The 22,055-nt window shown below is 43.2% G+C and overlaps 1 protein-coding gene across 14 annotated transcripts in view; it reads right to left on the bottom strand.

Moving 5' to 3' along the window:
* HECA (hdc homolog, cell cycle regulator) overlaps window positions 1-22,055 on the bottom strand; it is a 45,445-nt gene that overhangs the window by 10,590 nt on the left and 12,800 nt on the right. For 11 of the 14 annotated variants that reach the window (XM_036317750.1, XM_036317737.1, XM_036317736.1 and 8 more), the window contains one exon: window positions 2,094-3,134. In XM_036317750.1, the coding sequence (XP_036173643.1) occupies window positions 2,094-3,134 (1,041 nt within the window). Of the gene's footprint in view, window positions 1-2,093; window positions 3,135-18,243; window positions 18,528-22,055 lie in introns of all 14 variants that reach the window. The other 3 variants (XM_036317742.1, XM_036317739.1, XM_036317741.1) reach the window with 1 other exon arrangement.

Here is a 22,055-nt window from a genome sequence, read left to right as displayed (position 1 = left end):
TTCTAAAGGAAAAATAACTGTAACTTGGAAAATTGTAACCAGCCAAACAGCAACTGAGAAGATAGACTCAAGATATCATTACACTTTCAAAATCTTAAAACATCTATTTATCTGCTCCCTTTCTCAGAAAACTCATAGGGGATGTTTAGCAAGTTGAGGGAATAAACCAAGGAAAAAGAAAATGTGGAGTCCAGGAAACAGAAGATAAAAAATAAGAAAGAATTAAAGAAATTCCTAGGAGAGCAACTATGCAGTATAGCAGGTATTGCATGCACAAGGACAGACAGAAGCAAGAAGATGAAAGGTTCCGTGAGGGAAATTTCTAGGGAAAAAATCCATAAAATGTCAGAGGTATGTGGAAATGTTTTTGAAAGGCGGTTTGTATTGCTGCTGGAGAATGAGAACAACCAGCCAAAGATTCAAAAAAGGCTAAGCAAATGGAACATGAAGCAATTATTCACTTCAACAAAAATAAGAGGTCCTTCTATATAGGAAATATAAGTACCTACACATCTTGGCTCAATACTAAATATTTCCATATTAATGGTTTTTAAAAAAAAAAAACATTAAGGATTATCCAAGAATCCTATGTAATAAAACCCTAATATGCAAATCAACCTAACGGCAGAATGACCGGTCACTATGATGCACACTGACCACCAGGGGAAAGACGCTCAATGCAAGAGCTGCCCCCTGGTGGTCACTGTGCTCCCACAAGGGGAGCACCACTCAGTAAGAAGCCAGGCTCACAGCTGGCGAGCACAGCAGCGGTGGCGGGAGCCTCTCCTGCTCCATGGCAGCGCTAAGGACGTCCGACTGCCCAGGGGAGCAGGCCTAAGCCATCAGTCGGACTTCCCCCAAGGGCCCCCAGACTGCAAGAGGGCACAGGCCAGGCTGAGGGATATGCCCGAGTGCACAAATTTTGTGCACCAGGCCTCTAATTGTGATATATTATCCTGAGAGAAAGAGTCAATAGGTAGTACCTAAAATTGGGAGAATGAAGATAACAGTTTTTAAATTTGATGATAAAAACCTGAAGAATCACATAAGATTTAAAAGTCTCTGGGAACTCAGATAGCAGGGATTGGTAGGAAGAAGACAGGTGGGGATGTCATTTTCACTACAGGCCTTTTTAACACACTTTTTAAGTTATAAAGACATATGACATGCATCCCATCTTTACATAAATTCAGTAGTGTTACATGCATTGACAGACTGCTCACCTCTGCCATTCAACATACGGTTGAAATGTCCCTAAGTCTTTTTTTGTCATCCACAGCATTAATAAGCTTCCACCCTTCACCACCAAGGTAATATCTGAGTCTCCAATAATCCTCCAAGTTCCTTTTGTTGCTATCAAGAAAGTCTCGCCCTAACTGGTTTGGCTCAGTGGATAGAGCATTGGCCTGTGGACTGAAAGGTCCCAGGTTCGATTCCGGTCAAGGGCATGTACCTTGGTTGCGGGCACATCCCCAGGAGGGGGTTGTACAGGAGGCAGCTGATCAATGTTTCTCTCTCATCGATGTTTCTAACTCTCTATTCCTCACCCTTCCTCTCTGTAAGAAATCAATAAAATATATTTCTAAAAAAAAAAGAAAGTCTCATCTTTCATAAATGTCAAGATTAATTCAAATAATCTAAAAACACCCTGACCCTCTCCAACCCCTACTTTCATATGCTTACAAGGATCAAAGAGAATACTAGTACATATCTTGCTGGGCACATTAACACAGGTTTCAAAGGTAACTATTTTACAGTGAGTGACATTTTTGTGCATTTTCTTCTCCTAAATTTCCTCCCAGTTATGAAGAACTATACCCCAGGAATCCTCTCTTCAAATTGCAATAGAACAAACACATGAAATTACCCACCAGGACAACTGTTCTAGGGGCACAGTGACGTTGGAGTAAAGCAGACCTCCACCACCTCCACCACCTCCCTGGCAAAGCGGAAATATTCACATGTGACCTAGCCCCTGACTAGAACAAGAAAGCACCATCAGTGAACACTGAGCCAGAACAGAGGCGGCCCATCTTGTTTGCTTTCCAGCTCGCCACAAACAGAACGCAGGCAAGGTGAGTGAACACCTGTACCTTGGAGGTGACAAGGAACATCATATTCGATCTCATCGTGTCTCGATGGGCTTAGGAACAGAGTCCCGTCCACCAGTGGGAACTGTTCGAACACCGGGAGCGCCCGGTGGCACAGGGCACAGTTAACAACGTTTCTGTGGCTGGCGCTGAGGGCCGCAAGAATGAACTTGCGCAGATCCTCGCCCTGGCCCATTTGGGCATCGTCTTCCATCCGCACGTGGAAAGTGTTCAACTTATGCCTGGGGATGTGGGTGAGGAGCTCAGAGAGGTCCAGCCGCCGCAGGAACTGTACAGGCGTGTCAAAGTGGCCGCCCCTGTGAACCGATAACCCACCCGGACTGTAATCAAAGTGGGCATTTCGGAACACATGGCCCCCGGCCATGGCCTTTTTGTGAGGCTCAAGATGGATGGCATTCTTTAAGAATTCCCCAAGGTATCTGGAGGAGCGGGGGCCGCTGAAGTGGGCAGGGGAGAGGATGGAGTAGCCGGTGGGCGGGGACTGGCCGGGGGAGCCACAGGGGGAGCGGCCCCCGTAGGCCCCAGCGCTGACCGCCTTCTCTTGGGAGTTCTGCCGGTCCATGGAATGCCGGCGGGGGAGGTCATGGCTCAGGCCTTTCTGGGGCTTGTTCAGGGGCCTGCACTTTTTAGCCTCCTCCACCACCTCGCCGGGAGGCCTCCCTGTGTTCTTCTCCGACCCTGACTTCTTCTTCTTCTCGTCCTGCATCCGCTTCACCTGGTACCAGTCCGTGTCCTTCTTTAAGTGGCCCTGTCCACAGCGGCAGGAGCAGAAGCGGAAGGCCAGGTCGTAGCCCTTCTTGGTCCACATGTTCTGGCGGCACTGCTTCTCGTTCCAGCTGCGGGCCCGGCCAATGCAGTTGAACTGGACCAGGATGCTGCTCTCCCACTCGTAGAAGCACTGCAGGTGCATCCAGCTGCTGTGGGGGCAGTGCTCGTTGTTGCACACCACCTTCTGGTAGTCGTCCTTCTCCAGGTCCACCGGCCTCCCGAAGCTGCAGATCAGGGGCGTGGCACAAGGGGCTTCTGGGGAGAAACACAAAAGAGACATTCAGCCCACAGGACGAGGGGTTCCCAGCTGACACCAGGTCAGAGACCAAATCCCACAGGAGCCCATTCATGCCAAAGGTACAATTTTTCTGGTATCAAGATTTCCACCAGGATTTATGGAGATTGGCGTTCCACTGGGTTCCTGCTATTTCAACGTCCATAATGTTTCAACAGGCCCCTCTGAAGGCTCCCAGGTGGGAACCACTGAGCTTGATCACAAAGGTGCCGCATGCCACGCTTGGGTTAGAGTCATCTGTTGTAGCTGAGAAGCTAAATGAGGACCCTAAGCCATAGAGCCCCTCGGCAGAGCTGTTTTAGAAATCTCATCCTGGTGGCAGTGTGGGGCGTGAGGCTGGAAGCAGGGAGGCCAGAGGAAGGGGGCAGGGCGTGCAGTAACCCAGGTGAGAAAGGACAAGCGTCTGGGCTAGACAGCAGCAAGTGACTCCCAGTGTTGGAGATGAGCAGATGCTGATGGACGGCGAGGGACAGGTTTGGAAGAAGACTTGGGGCTGGCCTGGTCTGGGCCTGCTGAATTGGAAGTGCCTGTGCACCACCGAGGTGGAGAAAGATGTGAATGGAGTTCAAGAGAGCTGGAGCTGTGGATACAGATGTGGAGCCACGCAACCAGCCAGGGAGGTGTAATCCCTGGAAAGTGAAGAGTGGAAAAGAATCCTGGGAAGCGACGACATTAAAACACTGGAGAGGAGTTCTCCGCAGAGACTGGTAAGGAATGAACGGAGAAGTCTATCAAGGCAGTCAGATGAGGCCTAAGAACAGGGGACTTGGACTGTCCCAGTGTGCTAGGTAAGATCAGTGTTTCTCACTCTGCACTACCCTGGTCATTGGGGGCTAGACCAGGGGTGGGCAAACTTTTTGACTCGAGGGCCACAATGGGTTCTTAAACTGGACCGGAGGGCCGGAACAAAAGCATGGATGGAGTGTTTGTGTGAACTAATATAAATTCAAAGTAAACATCATTACATAAAAGGGTACGGTCTTTTTTTTTTTTTTAGTTTTATTCATTTCAAATGGGCCAGATCTGGCCCGCGGGCCGTAGTTTGCCCACGGCTGGGCTAGACAATTCTTTGTTGTGGGAGTGTCCTGTGCACTGCTGATGTTTAGCAGCACCCCTACTAGATGCCAGTCACACCACCCCCTCAACTGTGACACCCCGAAAGGTCTCCAGTCGTTGCCAGATATCCCCTGCGAGCAGAATCACCCCCGGTTGGGAACTGCTGGGTAAGGCAAAGATGGAGAGGTCCTCCCCAGGATGAGCAGTGAGCCAGTCACTGACACCTTAGAAAGGACAGTTCTGGTGGGATGATGGGGGACAGGTGCGGTAAAAAAAGCAGCAGCAGTACAGATGACCCTCCAGATAGGCCTTAACCACAAGTATAACTGTAGAAGGAAGGAAAGAGGATGGGTGGGGTACACAAAGGCTGAGGCATAAGCACGTTCCTCAACTGGGGCAATGAATGCCAAGAACTCAGGGCAGCTTGAAGATCAGGAGAGGGAGCAAGCTACCAAAAACCTCAGCCTCATCACTGCCCATTGAATTACAAATTCTATTTCTCCCACCAAGCATCCCCTTCCGTGTGGGATTCTTGGGCCTCAGCAAAACGGCCCTAACCAACTTGTCTTCGTCCATGCCTGTGACCACTGTGGCCTCCCCATCTACCTCCTGGGAATCCACAATCCTTAATCGTCATTGGTCCAAATCCCACTCCCCTCGTGCAGCAATTCACAGTATGGGCTCTGCAACCAGGCTGCCTGAGCTGGAATCCCAACAGCACCACGGATGAGCTGTGAGCTCACAGAAAAGTTACTTAACTTTTCTTTGTGTCCATTTTCTGTGTAAAAAATGCATGTACCTTACACGGTGGTCATAAAGATGAACTATACCCATTCACAGGTGGTGCTTAGAGCAGGGCCTGCACAAATAACCCTCATCCCCTGCTTTCCAACCTTCAAGGTCCACCTCTAGGCACCAATGTCACCAGGACTCCCCTCTTCCCCTACAACCTGACCCTCACCAGCGCAGTCTGGTCTGAACCTTACTTGAGTCCCCATTCTGGTCCCCACCAGGTGATGATGACTCAGGAGAGGATCTCTGACTCGCCTTTGTGTCCCTGGTACCACTGGCCCAGGCCATACACACATCCAGTGCCAAATACAGTTGCATTAAAATGACACTGGCACATGAAAACCTATGTGACAAGCAGAGCAGAGGAAGAGAGATCTGCAATCCTAGATAAAGAGAAAAGACCTGAATGTACAGAAAAGAAGTAAAGAGAGTGGTTTGCAAACTGAGTAAATTAACTAGGCATGAGGTCTATGACCTTTAAAATCTTAATGAGTGAATTAAACAAAGTTCGGTTGCTTTTATCTTCAGTCCTTCAGAGGAAGAGACTTGAAGAGAGGTCTCTGAAATAGAATGGCAGTTATCAGAGTGATATTAACCCAAGACTAACGAAATCAAATTTAAAAAGGCCCTAACTATACTTTGCATTCATAATATCTAAAATTTAAAAATTTAAATGTTAAGATTGACTTGATATTTCTTTAAAAGGTATTTTCACATAAAAAAAAAAAAGGTTGGCTAATACGGAAGAAAATCCTATTTATATCTTTCCCAAAAAGCTGCAAATGTATCACTAAACTAATACTGAGCACTTCCTGCGTACCAGGTCTTAGAAGCAGGAAAGACGGCAAATCCTGCTGAGAACTCTAACCCATTCAATGTTCATCTTTCATGGTTTATGTTAAGGTTTTTCTGTCTTATTGTATCTTTTGAAAAGCTGTTCTTTCATTCAAACAGAAAACAGAAAGTGGAGGGTAGGAGGAAGAAGGGGAGTATCTTCCTCCTTTCCATCTAGGCCAGTGGTTCTCAACCTGTGGGTCGCGACCCCTTTGGGGGTCGAACGACCCTTTCACAGGGGTCACCTAAGACCATCGGAAAACACATATATAATTACATATTGTTTTTGTGATTAATCACTATGCTTTAATTATGTTCAATTTGTAGCAATGAAAATACATCCTGCATATCAGATATTTACATTATGATTCATAACAGTAGCAAAATTACAGTTATGAAGTAGCAACAAAAATAATTTTATGGTTGGGGGGTCACCACAACATGAGGAACTGTATGAAAGGGTCGCGGCATTAGGAAGGTTGAGGACCACTGCTCTAACAGAAGTATATGCCTACATCACAGAGGAGGTAACACTCCAAGTCCCTGTCCCTGTAGCCTGGTCTGTGATCACCACAGCCATCCTCACCAGCTTTCTACCCTCCAAGACCCACAACGAGGAGTCCCCACCCCAACCTGCCAGCCCTGCTTGTTTACAGCTCTGCCACTTTGATGTGGCCTTGTGGCTAGACCTCAAAAACAAAGACAAAGCCAAGGGCTTGTTTAATACCAAATACTTTGTGCAACAGACACCTCCCGCTGTTACACACCTCCAGGATAAGGGCAAGGCTCCCAGGATTAGGTGAGTCACAGGGTGGGCCTTGGGGACAGCAGAGAACTGCTGACAAGGCTTCTACATCTCACACAGCATTCTGAGGAGTAGGCTGGCCTCTACCCTCAAAGACATGGTTTCCTTTGAAGTTTGGCTCTTAACTCCCTGCCTGGCTCCCCTCTCCTTCCCCCTGTCTACACTGCAGAGGCATCTAGAAGGTGCCTAGTTGTGATACAAATAATACAGTGATAAATAATAATGCAAGATTAAACTCCGTGTTTCATGTACTCACAACTATAAACCTACTTCTGCCTACTCCTGTATACGTGGAAACACACTGTAAGCTGTCAAGTTGCATAAAAACCTTTCTCTGCTATCTTCAGCATAACTGTATACCTGCGTACCTGGCTCCCCAACTAAATGCAAATTGCTCCAATGTACTTCCTACTTTTCCTATCTAATGTTTTAGATACACAACAGGTGTTTAGAAAGTCAGTAAATAAATGAATAATGCCATGCCTTTTTTAACATTTCCTCAATAACCAACACATCTAGGAAAAGACTTTGTAACTGTAAGAAACAGCAGTGGTGGCATTCAAAATGACACGTGAGAAATTAGCAGTATTACCGAAACACCGGATTGCTTCCTGAAAGCTGTCTCTAACTTTACAAAACCCCCAGCTCTTAAGAATAGCTGTCCCATAAAAGGAATACAGGTTGATATGACACAACTAAACCTTAAATGGGGGAGCAGGGGAGAAGGGAATCCCATGCTGACAAGGGCTTGTGCCACATACATCCCTTGGGACATTAGTCTAAGCCGTGATAGCTTGAATAACAAGCAATATGGGAAAATGTTCCTTTATGCAGTGTCAGCAATTTTTAAAAACGTATATAAGCCCTCAGTGCCAGTTTTTACAGCTTCACCCTCAAATATTCAGTATTCAACATCTATTTGTCTCTGCCCAAGTAAAAATAATCAGGGCTCACCTCATCCTGGGCAGCAATCTCAAATAGTTTGAAGTCTGGACAACAGGATGACTAGGCTGAGGTCACGAGGGCAAAGTCTGTCACTCTCCCCAGCCTTCACATCCTCTACCTCTGCCTCCACCTATTAAAAGGGGAGTATCTGCCAGTAATCATTTACACTGGCTGCCGAACAAACACAATCCCCTTGACAAACGTGCTCACACTAACAAGCACTGTAAGCCAGGCGAGGCCATCTTCAGCTTTTTACCCATAAAATTAAGTGTTTCGCCCCTCTTAAAACAGTTGCAAGCATCAGGTAGGGAGTTTGGCGGGGAAGAGGGGTGAGGTGGGGACTTGGACCTACTCATCCTTGTAAACCCACTACTGCGAAAATCCTATTAGTGTTTCATAAATGTCTTGTGGAAGAAAAGTATGGCCCAATCAGATTCAGTACTCCAGGTGACCGCATGCTGGAGAACACAGCCTGACTAGGTCCAGATGAGCTCTCAAGAGATCTTCTATAGACTCAGGTCAGATGAGCTCTCAACAGACCTTCTCAACCAGTGGTTCTCAACCACTGGTTGAGGGGTCGAATGACCCTTTCACAGGGGTCACCTAAGACCATCGGAAAACACATATATAATTACATATTGTTTTTGTGATTAATCACTATGCTTTAATTATGTTCAATTTGTAACAATGAAAATACATCCTACATATCAGATATTTACATGACGATTCATAACACTAGCAACATTACAGTTATGAAGTAGCAACGAAAATAATTTTATGGTTGGGGTCACCACAACATGAGGAACTGTATGAAAGGGTCGCGGCATTAGGAAGGTTGAGAACCACTGTTCTACACTCAATCCTGAAATTCTTTTTGGGGCAGAGCCTGGCCCTCTTCCTCACTTCCTCAAACTCAACCTAATCTATTCCATCCTCCTTTGGTAGCCAATTACCAAACACAAATATCAGGAGTTTTGAACACCTACTTTATTACAAGGATCTTTTCCATACTTTAATTCCCGTTACATGGGAACACATCTCCTTGCTTGCTGAACAAGTTCCACTCAGGGTATGAAGTTCGACAAGAGGAACTTCACCTCTAGCTTCCAGAGAGGCCACACAGCTTGGTCACTGAGGACACAGGCTCTGGAGCCAGCCAACCTGGATCTTACTCTCAGCTCTGCCACTTACTCGTTCTCAGATTTTGGCAAGTCAACCTCCCTGTGCTTCTGTTGTCTAACGTGTAAAAGGCAGGAAGAACAGTATCTACCTCAAAGGGTCCCCATGAGGATTAAAGGAGTTAAGGCCCTTTGAACAGCCTGGCATATAATAAGCAATTATTAAAAGCCCTATCACCTGATGTGAAAACCAAATGACGTTGAATACATTTAGAATAAAGCTACAATCAGGAAGTGACCATCCAATCTCCACACATAAATACTAGTAAGTTCAAGAAATACATTTCTGACTTTCCAACCCTAGGCTCCCCTATCTCCTGGAGCTCCGCGGGCGGCGCTATTGTAGCTCCACTTTACAGAGGTGGAGGCTGAATCCAGAGAGGAGAAATGGGCGGAGTGAGGTGCACATGGAGTTGGGGAGTGACGCTGGTCCTGGGGGCATCCCTCTGCCCTTCCATCACCAGAACAAGAGCACGGCTCTAGCGTCCAAGGCTCAGCTCTGCTGTGTGAACTGGGGACTCGCCTGCCTCTCGGGCCACAGCTCGGGGGCAGTTAGTGAGGTGACCCGTGAGAAGCACCGTCAGTGCCCTCACGTGCCTCTGCCCTGCAATCCCTGAAATCTCAGACGCGCCGGCCACTGTGCCACCCAGGCTGCCCCCAGGGCATGGCCCAGCCTCCAGCTCCTCTCGCAGCCGGCCCCACCGTGCCTGGGTTCCCCCACCGTGCCTGGGTTCCCCCACCGTGCCTGGGTTCCCCCACCACGCCTCGCCTCCTGCAGGGCTTGCTGCAGCCTTGGAGCCACCGCGCCATCCTGCTGAGCCTCCGTTTCCTCTTCCGGAACAGCAGGAATGGCCCCAGCTGTTTGGGCTTCTTTTCTTAACCAAACAGGCTTCTCTCGTCCTCTGGCTTTAATAAGGTGTGATTTACAGGCAATGAAGTCCCCCCAGTCAATGTAAGTTTGAGGATGTGTGACAGATGCATACAGCTTTGCAATGACCACCACAGAGATCACCCGGAGCTTTCAGCTCACTTTCACATCTCCTGCCCCCGTCAGGTAACCCCGCCTTAGTGGCGGCCGCCGGCCTGTGTGTGTGTCATGGCCGTTTGCCTTTGCCAGGGAATCCGATGGCTGTCACCTTTCAGCCTGGCTTCTTGGACTTGGCCTCACGCATGGACACCAGCCCACGTTGTTGCCTTTGCCGGGAGCCGGTCCATCCTTGCTGTTTCAAGGGACCTGGCATATATGGCATACTGTTCTTAATATGTTTGCTCACCTTCTTGGCACTATGTGTTTTAACCAAGGTCTCCTCTCTGAGAAAGGTTGTTTCTCCAGGTAGGGATTTTCCCCTGAAGTTAGGGAGGGAATAAAACCCCTTAACTAAGTGCCAGGCGGGTAATTAATCACTTTAACTATGAACAATCATGCTTAAGCTACATAATCTTTACTCCCTGGAATGGAGATAAGAAACGCCCTAACCTTTGGAATAGAGATTGATAGGATTGGAATCAACTGGTATAAATACAGATGTGACAAGACAACAGGACACAGAACCTAGACACAGAACCTAGAGACAGAAGAACTTCGCTGGAGAGAACATGGCAAAAGATTCTGGACAGAAACTGGCCACAAAACCTAGAGACAGAACCTAGCGAGAGAACCTGGCTGAAGAACCTAGAGACAGAACCTGGCTACAGAACCTGGATAGAACATGGCAAGAGAACCTGACTAGAACCTGGTGACAGAACCTGGCTGGAGAACCTAGCGAGGGAACATGGCTACAGAACCTGGCTGGAGAACCTGGAGAACCTGGCTGGAGAACCTAGCAAGAGAACATGGACACAGGACCTGGCTGGAGATCCTAACCAGAACTTGGCTGGAGATCCTGAACAGAACTTGGCTGGAGATCCTGGCTAGAGATCCTAGCTAGGCTGCTGATCAACTGAACGCTGTCTCCGTGTCATTCCTTCTTCGCCGACTCCGTCCACACCTTTGGGGACCCCTGGACCTGCTGGGGTTGGACCCCAGCAGCCTGTGCCTGCAGTTCACTCCCTTTTCACGGCTGAGTGGTGTTCCAGTGGCCAGTGTTCCATAACTGGTTTTTCCGTTCTCAAAATTCATGGACTTTTGAGTTCTTTGTTTTACTTAGAATAAATCTATACATATTTGCAAAAAAAAAAAAAGAAATACATTTCTTCCCCACAACAAGCATGCACAAAACAATTCAATAAATATTTACTGACACGTTTTAAAGAAACAGAAGCAGAATTCTCTTCTCTAACCCCTTAAAGATGTTCTCCTCAATGTCAGACAAATAAATACGCTGTTACATGTATTTTTCAACCTAAGTGATCTTTTCCAAGCCTAGGTAACAGGAATTCATAAAGCATGGTTGCATTTGATTCATGGGACATGTTCCTGAAGAACTTAACATAATTCAAGACATTACCCCACTGTCCGGGGGTAAAGTGTGGGGAAAGCATCCTCCGAACACATAAATCTGCAGTCGCCATGCTGTCTGGTGCTTTACTGATGCCTGTATTAGCAGCATTAGTTCTAATAGTTCTCAGTTGCATCTCATAAACTGACAGCATGGCATATCATACTGATTTTCAGCACCAGTATTAGCACACTTGGATATTCTGAAAGTTATAATAATGATCTAAATAACAGTTCATTCTAAAATAACAGAAATGTCACCAAAGTCCTTGAAGTTCAAAAAAAAAACAAACAACAACAAAAACAAGTGTTCACATACTGCCAAGGGTTAGTAGGTTTTTTTTCCTAAGAAAAGGTGATGCCACTGGGTAACGGAGCATTTTTATGATTCAGTCGACCTGCTAACTTTGAAAATATAAGATGGCTTAATGCATAATCTGGAGAAATGTGTCCGTTGAAATTATGCACATAATGTGAAGCTTCTATTAATATTATTTATGTCATTAGTTGAAATTTGCATAATTCAATTTGCAAAACATGGGCTCACACTGTACTAGGAAATAAATCCGCAGGCTGCCTTTTCTCTTGTCGAACCATGATCTTGAGGGTGCGGGATCGGGGAGAACTCACGGCACCCTAGCATTCCATGTCCTGCACGCACTCACCTGAAGGAAAGGTAGGTGCAGAGGCTCTCAGGACCAAATCACAATCTCCTCACACGGGAACAAAACTTCAGATACATCCTATTTTCATAGACTCCAAAAAAAACTCAGCGCTATTTTCTAATTTTAAAGGATTTTTCTTGCTTCCTCTGAAACACTACAGAACTTGATTTGTTTCCCTTGTCAACTCAACGTCCTCCCCGCTGCCAGTACAGATATTCAAAATGTGGCCATAATAAAAACTCCTAAATCATATTTTCATATGTGATCTCTATTTACCACCTAAGTTACAGCACAGCATTCCCAAAACGTCAGCCTGCTTCCTCTCTCTTGGTGGGCCCAAATGGTACCTGGAGACCAAAGGCCATGGTGGAGTGGGCCCCTCTTCTTACCTCTGATTCCCAATGGCCTCAGCTCAAAAGACAAATGACTTTACCTCCTCCCCAGTCTGTCCAACAGGTAAAACATATGGCAGCATGATTAGCTGGCAACATGGGTCATGTGCAGACCAGGTACCTGTCGCAGAATACAAGCCATAATTCACTGCTGTTCAATACTTTCCAAAAGCTCTACTGAGGGAAACAAATTTTAAGAAAGATTTCATCGATGTCCACACGCTCCTCTAGATCAGATTCAAGTGTGGAGGTCTGGCCTGCAGTGTGTCTTATTAAACCAGTACAAGGTTTTTTGTCATGAAATGTAAATCCAAATGCCTTTTAGGTGCATCAAGTACTCTCTGATCATCTAAGCCTCCCGCCGCCCCCAAGCCCCACTCATGTATTTATTTATGTGCCAGGCCCATAGAGGTACTTGGGCATGTGACTCCTGTGCTAGGAAAACTCTGTCCCTCAGTGAAGCCAAGTGTCACAGAGCTGGTTACCAGGACCACAATGTTCCATTCCCTGGTCAGACTGCTTTTAATGACGTGAGCAAACCCAATAAATTTGTTTTATTTATGGAAGGGTATTGTCATGCACATCATTCAGTATTTTACAGTGTCTTAGAAACGGCTAAGTGATGAGTGTTGCTTTTTTAATCAGATGGACACTGCAGAACATACCACTGCTTCTGTCTGCCTCATCCCTCTGTGCGCTAGAAATCTGAAAACCAAATTTGTGACCTACCTCTTGTAATGACTCAGGACATCCACTTGTTTTCCTAATAGTATTGCCCCTATAACTAATATTCTCACATTTATTATTTATCTTAAAGTATTACATGTATTTTTGAAAGCCACTTTATTTTTGGAAGAAGGAAGGTACAAATGATCAAAACAAAAATCCATTTGTCACCTCTTCCCATAACTTTCAACTCAGTTTTGCCTACTACATGTTAATCTGTACTTGACATGTACCAAGGTTCTCCTCTCCCTCTTCACTTTCCAAAGTCTGTAGAGAAGGGTGAGAGAAGTGAAAGGGGAGGCCAGTGCTGACACACTGGTGCCAAGAGCCCCACAAACACAGCACCTTTCCTGAATGGCTACGCCCCGTGCTGGCTCCTCAGAGAAGCACCTGTGGCACAAGCACAAGAGCACATGAGAGCTCCTGGTCCTGAAGGTGCTTATCTCGCCCATCCCACACCTCTCACCATCTCCCCTTGGCTCAGCTCCCTCAGCTTCACTCTGCCATTCATTCATTCCTGGGCCTCCACCTATTTCCATCTCACCTTCTTTCTCTCTCAGCTCTTCTCTCAGACACATCTTAGGCTGGCTCCTGTCACTCAGTGCTCTGCCAGCCAACTGAGTCCCCCACCCCAGTGCTTCTTGCCCCACCTGGTCCATGCAGGTCCTCCCAACCCCCACCTGCTCCCAGCCTCACTGGTGATACTAAGACATAGTGAAGTAGGCTTGGATTCTTCCCAAATCAACCCCACCTTGTCTTCTTTCAAGGGGTCCCTTCTCCTTGGCTGTAACCTACAAAGCCTAGACTCCTTGGGATGCTGTTATCCTCCTCCCTCACCTATCAAATCTGCGAGTTCATTTCCAACAAATATGAAAAGGAGAGTCTCTTATTTACCTGGGGGACTAGATCTATGAGGAGAGGCAGAGGAAAAAGCAATGAATGGAGAAATGACAAGAGATAAAGATGTGACCACATAATCTAAACCTGCTGCTGGAACATACCACTATTGACAACTAGAGCCCAATGGATCCCATCTTCTTAGGATGGCTACTTAGGAAATGTCAATGTAACAACTTAGAAATAGAAATTAAAACCACAATGAGATATCACCTCCCACCTGTCAGAATGGCTGTCATCAATAAGTCAACAAACAAGTGTTGGAGAGGTTGTGGAGAAAAGGGAGCCCTCATGCTCTGTTGGTGGGAATGCAGGCTGGTGCAGCCACTATGAAAAACAGTATGGAGGGTCCTCAAAAAATTAAAAATGGAACTGCCTCATGGTCTAACAATTCCACTTCTGAATACATATCTCGAGAAACCCAAAACAGTCATTCAAAAGAATATATGCACCCCTATGTTCATTGCAGTGTGGTTTGCAATAGCCAAGATACAGAAGCAACCTAACTACACATCCATCAGTAGATGAGTGGCGTGAGAAGCTGTGGTACATCTAGATAATGCAATGTTACTCAGCCACAAAAAGGAGATAAAATCTTGCCATTTGCATCAGCATGGATGGACCTAGAGGGTATTATGCTAAGTGAAATAAGTCAGACAGAGAAAGACAAATACCATATGATTTCACTTATATGTGGAATCTAAAAAGCAAAATAAATGAACAAAGAAAACAGAAACAGACTCATAGATACAGAGAGCAGACTGATGGATATCAGAGGAGAAGGGGTCTGGGGGACTGGGTGAAAAAGGTAAAGGGATTAAGCACAAATTGGTAGTTACAAAATAGGCACAAGGATGTAAAGTACAGCACAGAGAACACAGTTAATAATATTGTAATAACTATGTATGATGCCAGATGGGCACTGGAAATACTGAGAACACTTATAATCTATATTACGATCTAACCACTCTGCTGTACACCTGAAACTATACAAATAATATTCAATGTAAGTTGCAATTGAAAAGTTTTTTAAAAAATTTTTGAAAAGAAATGTCAATGTAACAACTTAATAGTGAGAATAACAAACTATTGCTCTTATCTGGGCTTTATTAATGGCATTAGTAATTATAATAGTAACTTGTTTTAACCAGTTAACTGCCACGATATTTTGAATTTAATTTAAAAAGTTCTGCCGCTTGCGTCTATAGACGCTTATGGCGTACAAATGGTTAGTAATATAAAAAAAAGTCATATTCATTGGTAAATTAATCCTATAATGTAGTCATATATAAGAATTTCAAGAAAATAATATAATTCTTAAACATAAGAATTGAGAAAATTATATATGTATACTCATATATAAGAACTATAAGGAAAAATAAGTTTATAAAAGATGTCAATTGAAATAAGACACACATATTCATTTATGTACATGAGCTTATTGTCTATGAATAACTAGATATAGCCTTATCCCTGAAATTCTATATACATGTACACGTGTAAATATTATACACTACTCTAGATGCAATATTATTTTCACGGTGAACAAAGAAAACCCTTGCATTTTACTTTCATTTGCTTTAATACAAAAAATCCAAAATGCTTTCATGGGAAAATTGCTTATTATCTTCTTATACTTTTTGCAGACAGAAAACTATGAAACAAAAAGAAAAGACAAGGGCTTGAATTTATTTTAAACCCAAACTAGTCCTCAAAAGCGAGTTGTGGTTTCACTAACCAGGTTCTTGAACAGTTAAATTTTAATCTCATGATCCCTTGTGAACCCCAGTCATTTTTTGCCTTGATTACAGTTGCCAGTAAACAACTGTTTACTTTTTGGGTTGCCCTTTCTCGTGTCACTCTTTGAATGTTGACCAGCTCAGTGCTATTTGGAATTCTGAGCACATTCTCTAAGACACTAGTCAGCCCTTGCCTCCCTGCTTGGCATCAATGTAAATTCAGGGCATCGTCTCCTGGCAGTGACACAGGATTCTGAAGCTTGCCAGTCTAGCAGGTTTGCTTCATCTTTTTCCAAACACTGGAGTAAACAGAATGATGGAAAATATAGAAGAATATACACAAATGAGTATTTGGAAACAGAAAATACTGATAATAGTCTATGCATAGATGTGATGACATCAGCATCCCCAGTTTCCTCTTTTCTGTTCCTGGAATGAATGTATACTATTGCCTTTAAACAAACAAAAAAAAAGCCTTTGCATTTTTCAGGCTACTAATAAACTTGTTTGGGCAAATGTATGACTTTTTTTAAAAAGCTATCATTTAATCAGAACCCTGTTCTAGGAGACATAATAAGGGACACGAGGGTTTAGCCCTGGCCAGTATGGCTCAGTTGATTGGAGAATTGTTCAGTACACAGAAAGGTTGCCTTAATTCCCACCAAGTCAGGGCACATACCCAGGTTGTGGGTTGGATCCCCAGTCAGGGCCTGTGCAGGAGACAATCAATCAATGTTTCACTCTCACATTGCTGTTTCTCTCTCCCTCTCTCTCTAAAACCAATAAAAACATGTCCTTGGGTGAGAATTTAAAAAAATAAAAAACAAAACACCAGGGTTTGTCAACACTTACTACAGAAGAAAGAAATTCATGGGATCTGAAAATGAGCCAATTACAGGCAGCAATCAATGTGAGATGATTCAAATGATGTTTCTGAAACCCTGTTATGTGCCCAGTGCGGAGTGCAGAGTTGAACATAGGGATGGAAATGGTGGCGAAGATCATAAGCCATACTATGTACCTATTTCCTTGAATATCTTACATTTTTGTTGAATACTGGACACTTTAATAACATAAGATGGCAACTCTGGAAATCAGTTCCTTCTACTCACTGGATATAATATTGGTACTGTTGTTTATGTAGTAACTTAACTAGACTAATACAGCAAAGTCTGTATTATTTAGCCATGGGCAACCACTGCAGTGTCTACTCAGTCAGCTTAGTGAGAGTGCTAGATCACAGAGAACTATACAACACTCACCCTGAAGGAAAGGTAAGACCCAGAGTTCTCAGAACCAACTCAGAGTCTTAAAATGTGAACAGTAATCCAGGTTAAATGTAAGTGTGCATGAGTGTGTGCATATATGTGTGCCTATATGTAACTGCAGAGAAACTGTCCAGGCCACTGTTAAACTATCCCGTTTTTAAAGACTCCAAAAAAGACAGAACTTGATTTATTACCCTTGTCAGCATCCTCACCTTGGCCATAATAAAAACTCCTAAATCTTATTTTCATATGTGATCCCTATTTACCACTTGAGTTACAGCACGGCATCCCCAAAACCCTAGCCTGCTTCCTCTCTCTTGGTGGGCTCAACAGTACCTGGAGACCAAAGGCCATGGTGGAGTGGGCCCCTCCCCTTACCTCTGATTCGCAGTGGCCTCAGCTCAAAAGACAAATGGCTTTACCTCCTCCCTGTCCCTGGTCTGTCCAACAGGTAAAACATATGGCAGCATGATTAGCTGGCAACATGGGTCATGTGCAGACCAGGTACCTGTCACAGAATACAAGCCATAATTCACTGCTGTTCAATACTTTCCAAAAGCTCTACTAAGGGAAACAAATTTTAAGAAAGATTTCATAGATGATGTCCACACACTCCTCTAGATCAGATTCCAGTGGGGGGTTTGGCGTGCAGTGTGTCTTATTAAACCAGTATAAGGCATTTTGTCATGAAATGTAAATGCAAATGCCTTTTAGGTGCATCAAGTACTCTGATCATCCAGGCTTCCACCCCAGTAAGTCTCCCATCCTGACATCGCCCAGGGGCTCTGTGTGTGTGCTGGGGCACATCTTCATTGCTTCAACAGTTTATGTTTCAACCATTACTTTCCTACTTCTTCAGAGCCTCAAGGTCAGCCAGAAGAGAGAATGAGGGCCTCCCAAGGTCTTTCCTGGGTATGCACACTGGTCTTCCAAAGCACCAGGAATATGTCAGAGCTTTTCAAAGCTCCTACAGATCTCTCATTCACAATATAACTTCATTAAGTTTTTGGCCCATCTCTTGTTTGCCCCCGCTGGTATCACTGCTGCAGGCAGTGGCCATATTAAACAATTACTGCTGACTGTTTTCAACAGACACCCAAGGATAGGGCTTTTACCACTGCGTGATCTCTGAGTCAGGTCAAATAAAGCCTCTGAATGAGGCTTTATCAGGGGGCTTCCAAGAAGGTCAAACAGTGACAGTTCTCTAGGTTGAGGGCTTTGAGGTAGCTCTTAACCTATTCTTCCCCCTCCAAGGACTACTATACTGTTTGTTTTAAAGCTACCAGACGCTGGGGAGGAGTAGGAATAGAGCAAGTTAACATACACAAAACTCACTGTTCTTTAAGAAGTCAGTCATTTCCCTTGAATGAACACTCCTGGGATTATTGGTTAATTTCCAGATTTCTGAAAAAGTTATTTTGATCATTTCTGCCAGTGTTCTCATTGTCTTTATGGAGAAGCAGACTTCTAGAAGTGCTTATTCTGCCATTCCAGAAGTGCTTCTCAATATAAATTTAAGTTTATATACATTTTTTATAGAAAAACATGATAGGATGATCAATAAAGAGCTTTCAAGCAGGACAACACTCCATCTCAGGATCAAATTCTGGGGGGAAAAACTGAATAGAAATGAAGAAAAAAATGTAAAATTTCTCATTATTATTTTTAAAGAGCTGATAATGGTTATCAAGTTAATGTATTTGTATTCTGTTTTAGTACATTTAAATGGAAATGTTTACAGTTAAATGGAACTATACCCTCTAAATTTATGTAAACCTTTAAAAAAAACTGATGTGACGTCAAATGTGCAAGGACGACTCTGTGTTTTCAAATTCTTTGAGGGGATAAAAAACAAAAAGTCTGACCACCACCTTCATATCAGCCTTCTGAAAATTACACTATGATTATCTCATACACACATTCAGGCACTTCAGAAACCCCCAGACTAAAGTCACAAATCCTTTGGATACATTCAAGGAACTCCACAATCAGGCCTCCTCCCTTCCACCTGATCGTCCACCAGGCCCAGAAGCAAAACCTCTGCTTCAGCAGTGACCCAAAGCGGGTTAGAAGAAGTGGACACAGACTGGTTAGAAGACTAACTGCATCCCACTGGTGCCCCACACCACCACTTACTAGGTGCCTAAAAATCATTTCTTAATTAACTGGTAAATATTTTTAACTGAAAAATAAAGAGGCTTTTAAATAAATTTTGTCAAATATTTTGAGGCACCTTCTCCTACTAAAAAATTTTAAAAGACACTAAAGCTGATATATAAAGAAAAGTTAAAACAAAAATATTTTTTCAACTTGCTTCAATTAGCATAGGAACTATAGCAAGCTCATTTAAGCATATCTATCTTAACCTCTGATTTAGCTTATCCTCCCTTATGTTACTGTAATGTAAGACAGCTCCAAAATGGGTAGCAAGTTAAGTACATGGCGATTACAATCAATTAAACATTTTTTTATGCTTAGAGTAGGGTTTAAACACAAGACTTTTACTCTGACAAACCACTCTATCCAAATAAACATGGAAGCTTCACATTAAAAAAAAAAAAAAAAGAGCCCTTCAACTATATTTAACTTGGGCTTTTAACACTCAATATATTTAGTTTATTCCCCTAGACCCACTCTTTCCTTACTTTCAATTAAAACTCACAAGCCTACCACGCCTCAAATTCAAACTAAGCAGAAACCTATAAGTTTCTATTTTACCTAATTTTTATTCCCATTCTGGCCTCAATACTCTGATAACAATATATCAATATTGACATATAAATATATCATTGTTGTCTATAGAGTAGAAATTCATATTTTCCTTAACTAACAGAGGCCATGTCAGGCCCCAAAACGACATGGACCCAAAATAAACCTAATTTAGGCTGAAAATGAGGATGAAGATAATGTTCATAGTTATTCCTGAATGTTTCTTAAAAATACCAAAGTTCCACAAACAGAAATAAGCAATCCCTTGGTTCAGAGTCTACAAACTCTTCCTGAGCCCGCTTCCAGGTGATCCTTCAGTGGTCTGCCCAAGGTCATTCAACGAGTAAGTTTATTCAAAATGTTCACTACCATATGAATCCTCAGAATCACTTAAAAACTAGATATAAGGAAAACCAAGTTAAAGAAGCAAGTGCTTAAACCCAACTACAATATAAAGATTTCCTGACCTCAATCTTTGCATTCTTTAAAAACAAAGATAGACAATGAGGTAAATCTACTCAAGCTAATAGAATTGCTAAACTGAAGAAAAATAAGTCATGAGCAAAAGGTCTACTTGTCAATCAATAAGAATAAAGCAATTTCCTTGTAAACAATGTAAAGAAAAAGGATTCTACCAGTACAGAGACTATCAAATTGGACAGCAGAAAAAGCACTGACATTGAGAAACAAAAACTCAGCCTGCTTTTCCTGGACCCTGTTTGGTCAACGAACTGGGTCAACGTACCAACTCCCAGGATGATTTTAAGACTACTGTACTTAAAACCAATAACACCCCAGCACAAAGTGCTCAATTCATTTCCCTACCTTTGTTTTCCATGTACCTTTACTGCCCTACTGAACTCCCTGAAAAATATACTTTCTGCTCCCTACCCTCCCTTCAAAATAAACCTGAGAAAACGTATATAGCGATCCCTCCCACCCTAGCAGTCACTCTGCTGGGATTAGGCAGAAAGACAAAGCTTTTGCCTGGGGCCATACTGCAGGCCAGTGCTTCAGCAACCAAACAAGTTACAGAATCTGTTTCAACAGGGAAAGACTTGTCAAAGGAGAAGGCGTGTCTAAGTCTTATACATGCCTCAGTAAAAATGAAAACTAGACTCACATATCAGTCATGTCTTAAGTCCTGGCCTAGCAGTGCATCATCTAAGTACACTCACACAGCATGTTATGATATGACTTGTTTTCAAGAGAGCATCTCATAACATTTCCTACTGCAAATTTAGATCCCATTGATATATTATTAAACCAGCGATGTCGTGGGGGTTTTTTGTTTTGTTTTTGTTAATCCTCACCAGAGGATTTTTTTCCCATTGATTTTTAGAGAGATGGAAGGGAAGGAAGAAGGGAGAGTGGAGGGAAAGAGAGAAACATCCAGGTGAAAGAAACACAGTGATTGGCTGCCTCCCGAATATACCCAACTGGGCTGGAACCTGCAACCCAGGTACTTGCCCTTGACCAGGATCCAAACCTGCAACCTTTGACCTTTCGTATTCAGGCCAACACTCTAACCACTGATCAACAACAGCCAACGTGCCAGTATTTTCCTTTTAACTAGACATTCATTCCTTTCCCAATTACTAACTCTTACAGAACACAGATGTAATTTTACGGCATGATCATTATCAAAGACTCAAAACTATTCATTTCTAAACTAGAGGGAAAAAGTAATATATCATTTATAAAACAGCAAAAATCTGGCCATAAGAGAATTTGCCATATTACATAAAATTCTATTAACATATGTAAATATATACAAATGTACATATGATTATATTTCAAATGAATTCTAAATAGTATTTCCACATCTGTCAAGAGAAGAACATTTCAAATTAATTCTTTAAAAATTCTTCCAAAATTCTTCCTGATGTGGCCCAGCAGTTGAGCAGTGACCCATGAATCAGGAGGTCTCCAGTTCGATTCCCAGTCAGGACACATGCCTGGGTTTTGGGCTTGATTCCCAGTAATGTGCACGTAGGAGGTAGTCAATTTATGTTTCTCTCTCATCGATGTTTCTATCTCTCTATTCCTCTCCTTTCCTCTCTCTCTAAAATATATATTTTTTAAAACTTCTTCCAAGTATTCCTTAGATTACATATCTCATAGAATGTTAAAAAAAAATAAGTTATGAGAAAAACTGATTTATACCAAAGTCAAATTTCTTAATATGGATATATCAAAGGTGAAGCTTACAAATTGTTTTTAGTCAATCAAATCCCAAGAAAAACAAAGATTCAATATAAACACATTGATATATTTACGTATATATACACATGCCAAGTATCACATACCTATACAAATTACTATGAATAACTCCGTAATACATTTTGATATATTCACAATTCTGTTAATTTATTTTTTTGAGGTAACCATTGGTTTATAACATTATGGAAGTTTCAGGTGTGCAACACTATAAACTG

Source organism: Myotis myotis, unplaced genomic scaffold (assembly GCF_014108235.1).
Source record: "Myotis myotis isolate mMyoMyo1 unplaced genomic scaffold, mMyoMyo1.p scaffold_m19_p_7, whole genome shotgun sequence".
In the NCBI taxonomy this organism is placed as follows: Eukaryota; Metazoa; Chordata; class Mammalia; order Chiroptera; family Vespertilionidae; genus Myotis; species Myotis myotis.
This window is presented reverse-complemented; position numbering and strand designations above follow the sequence as displayed.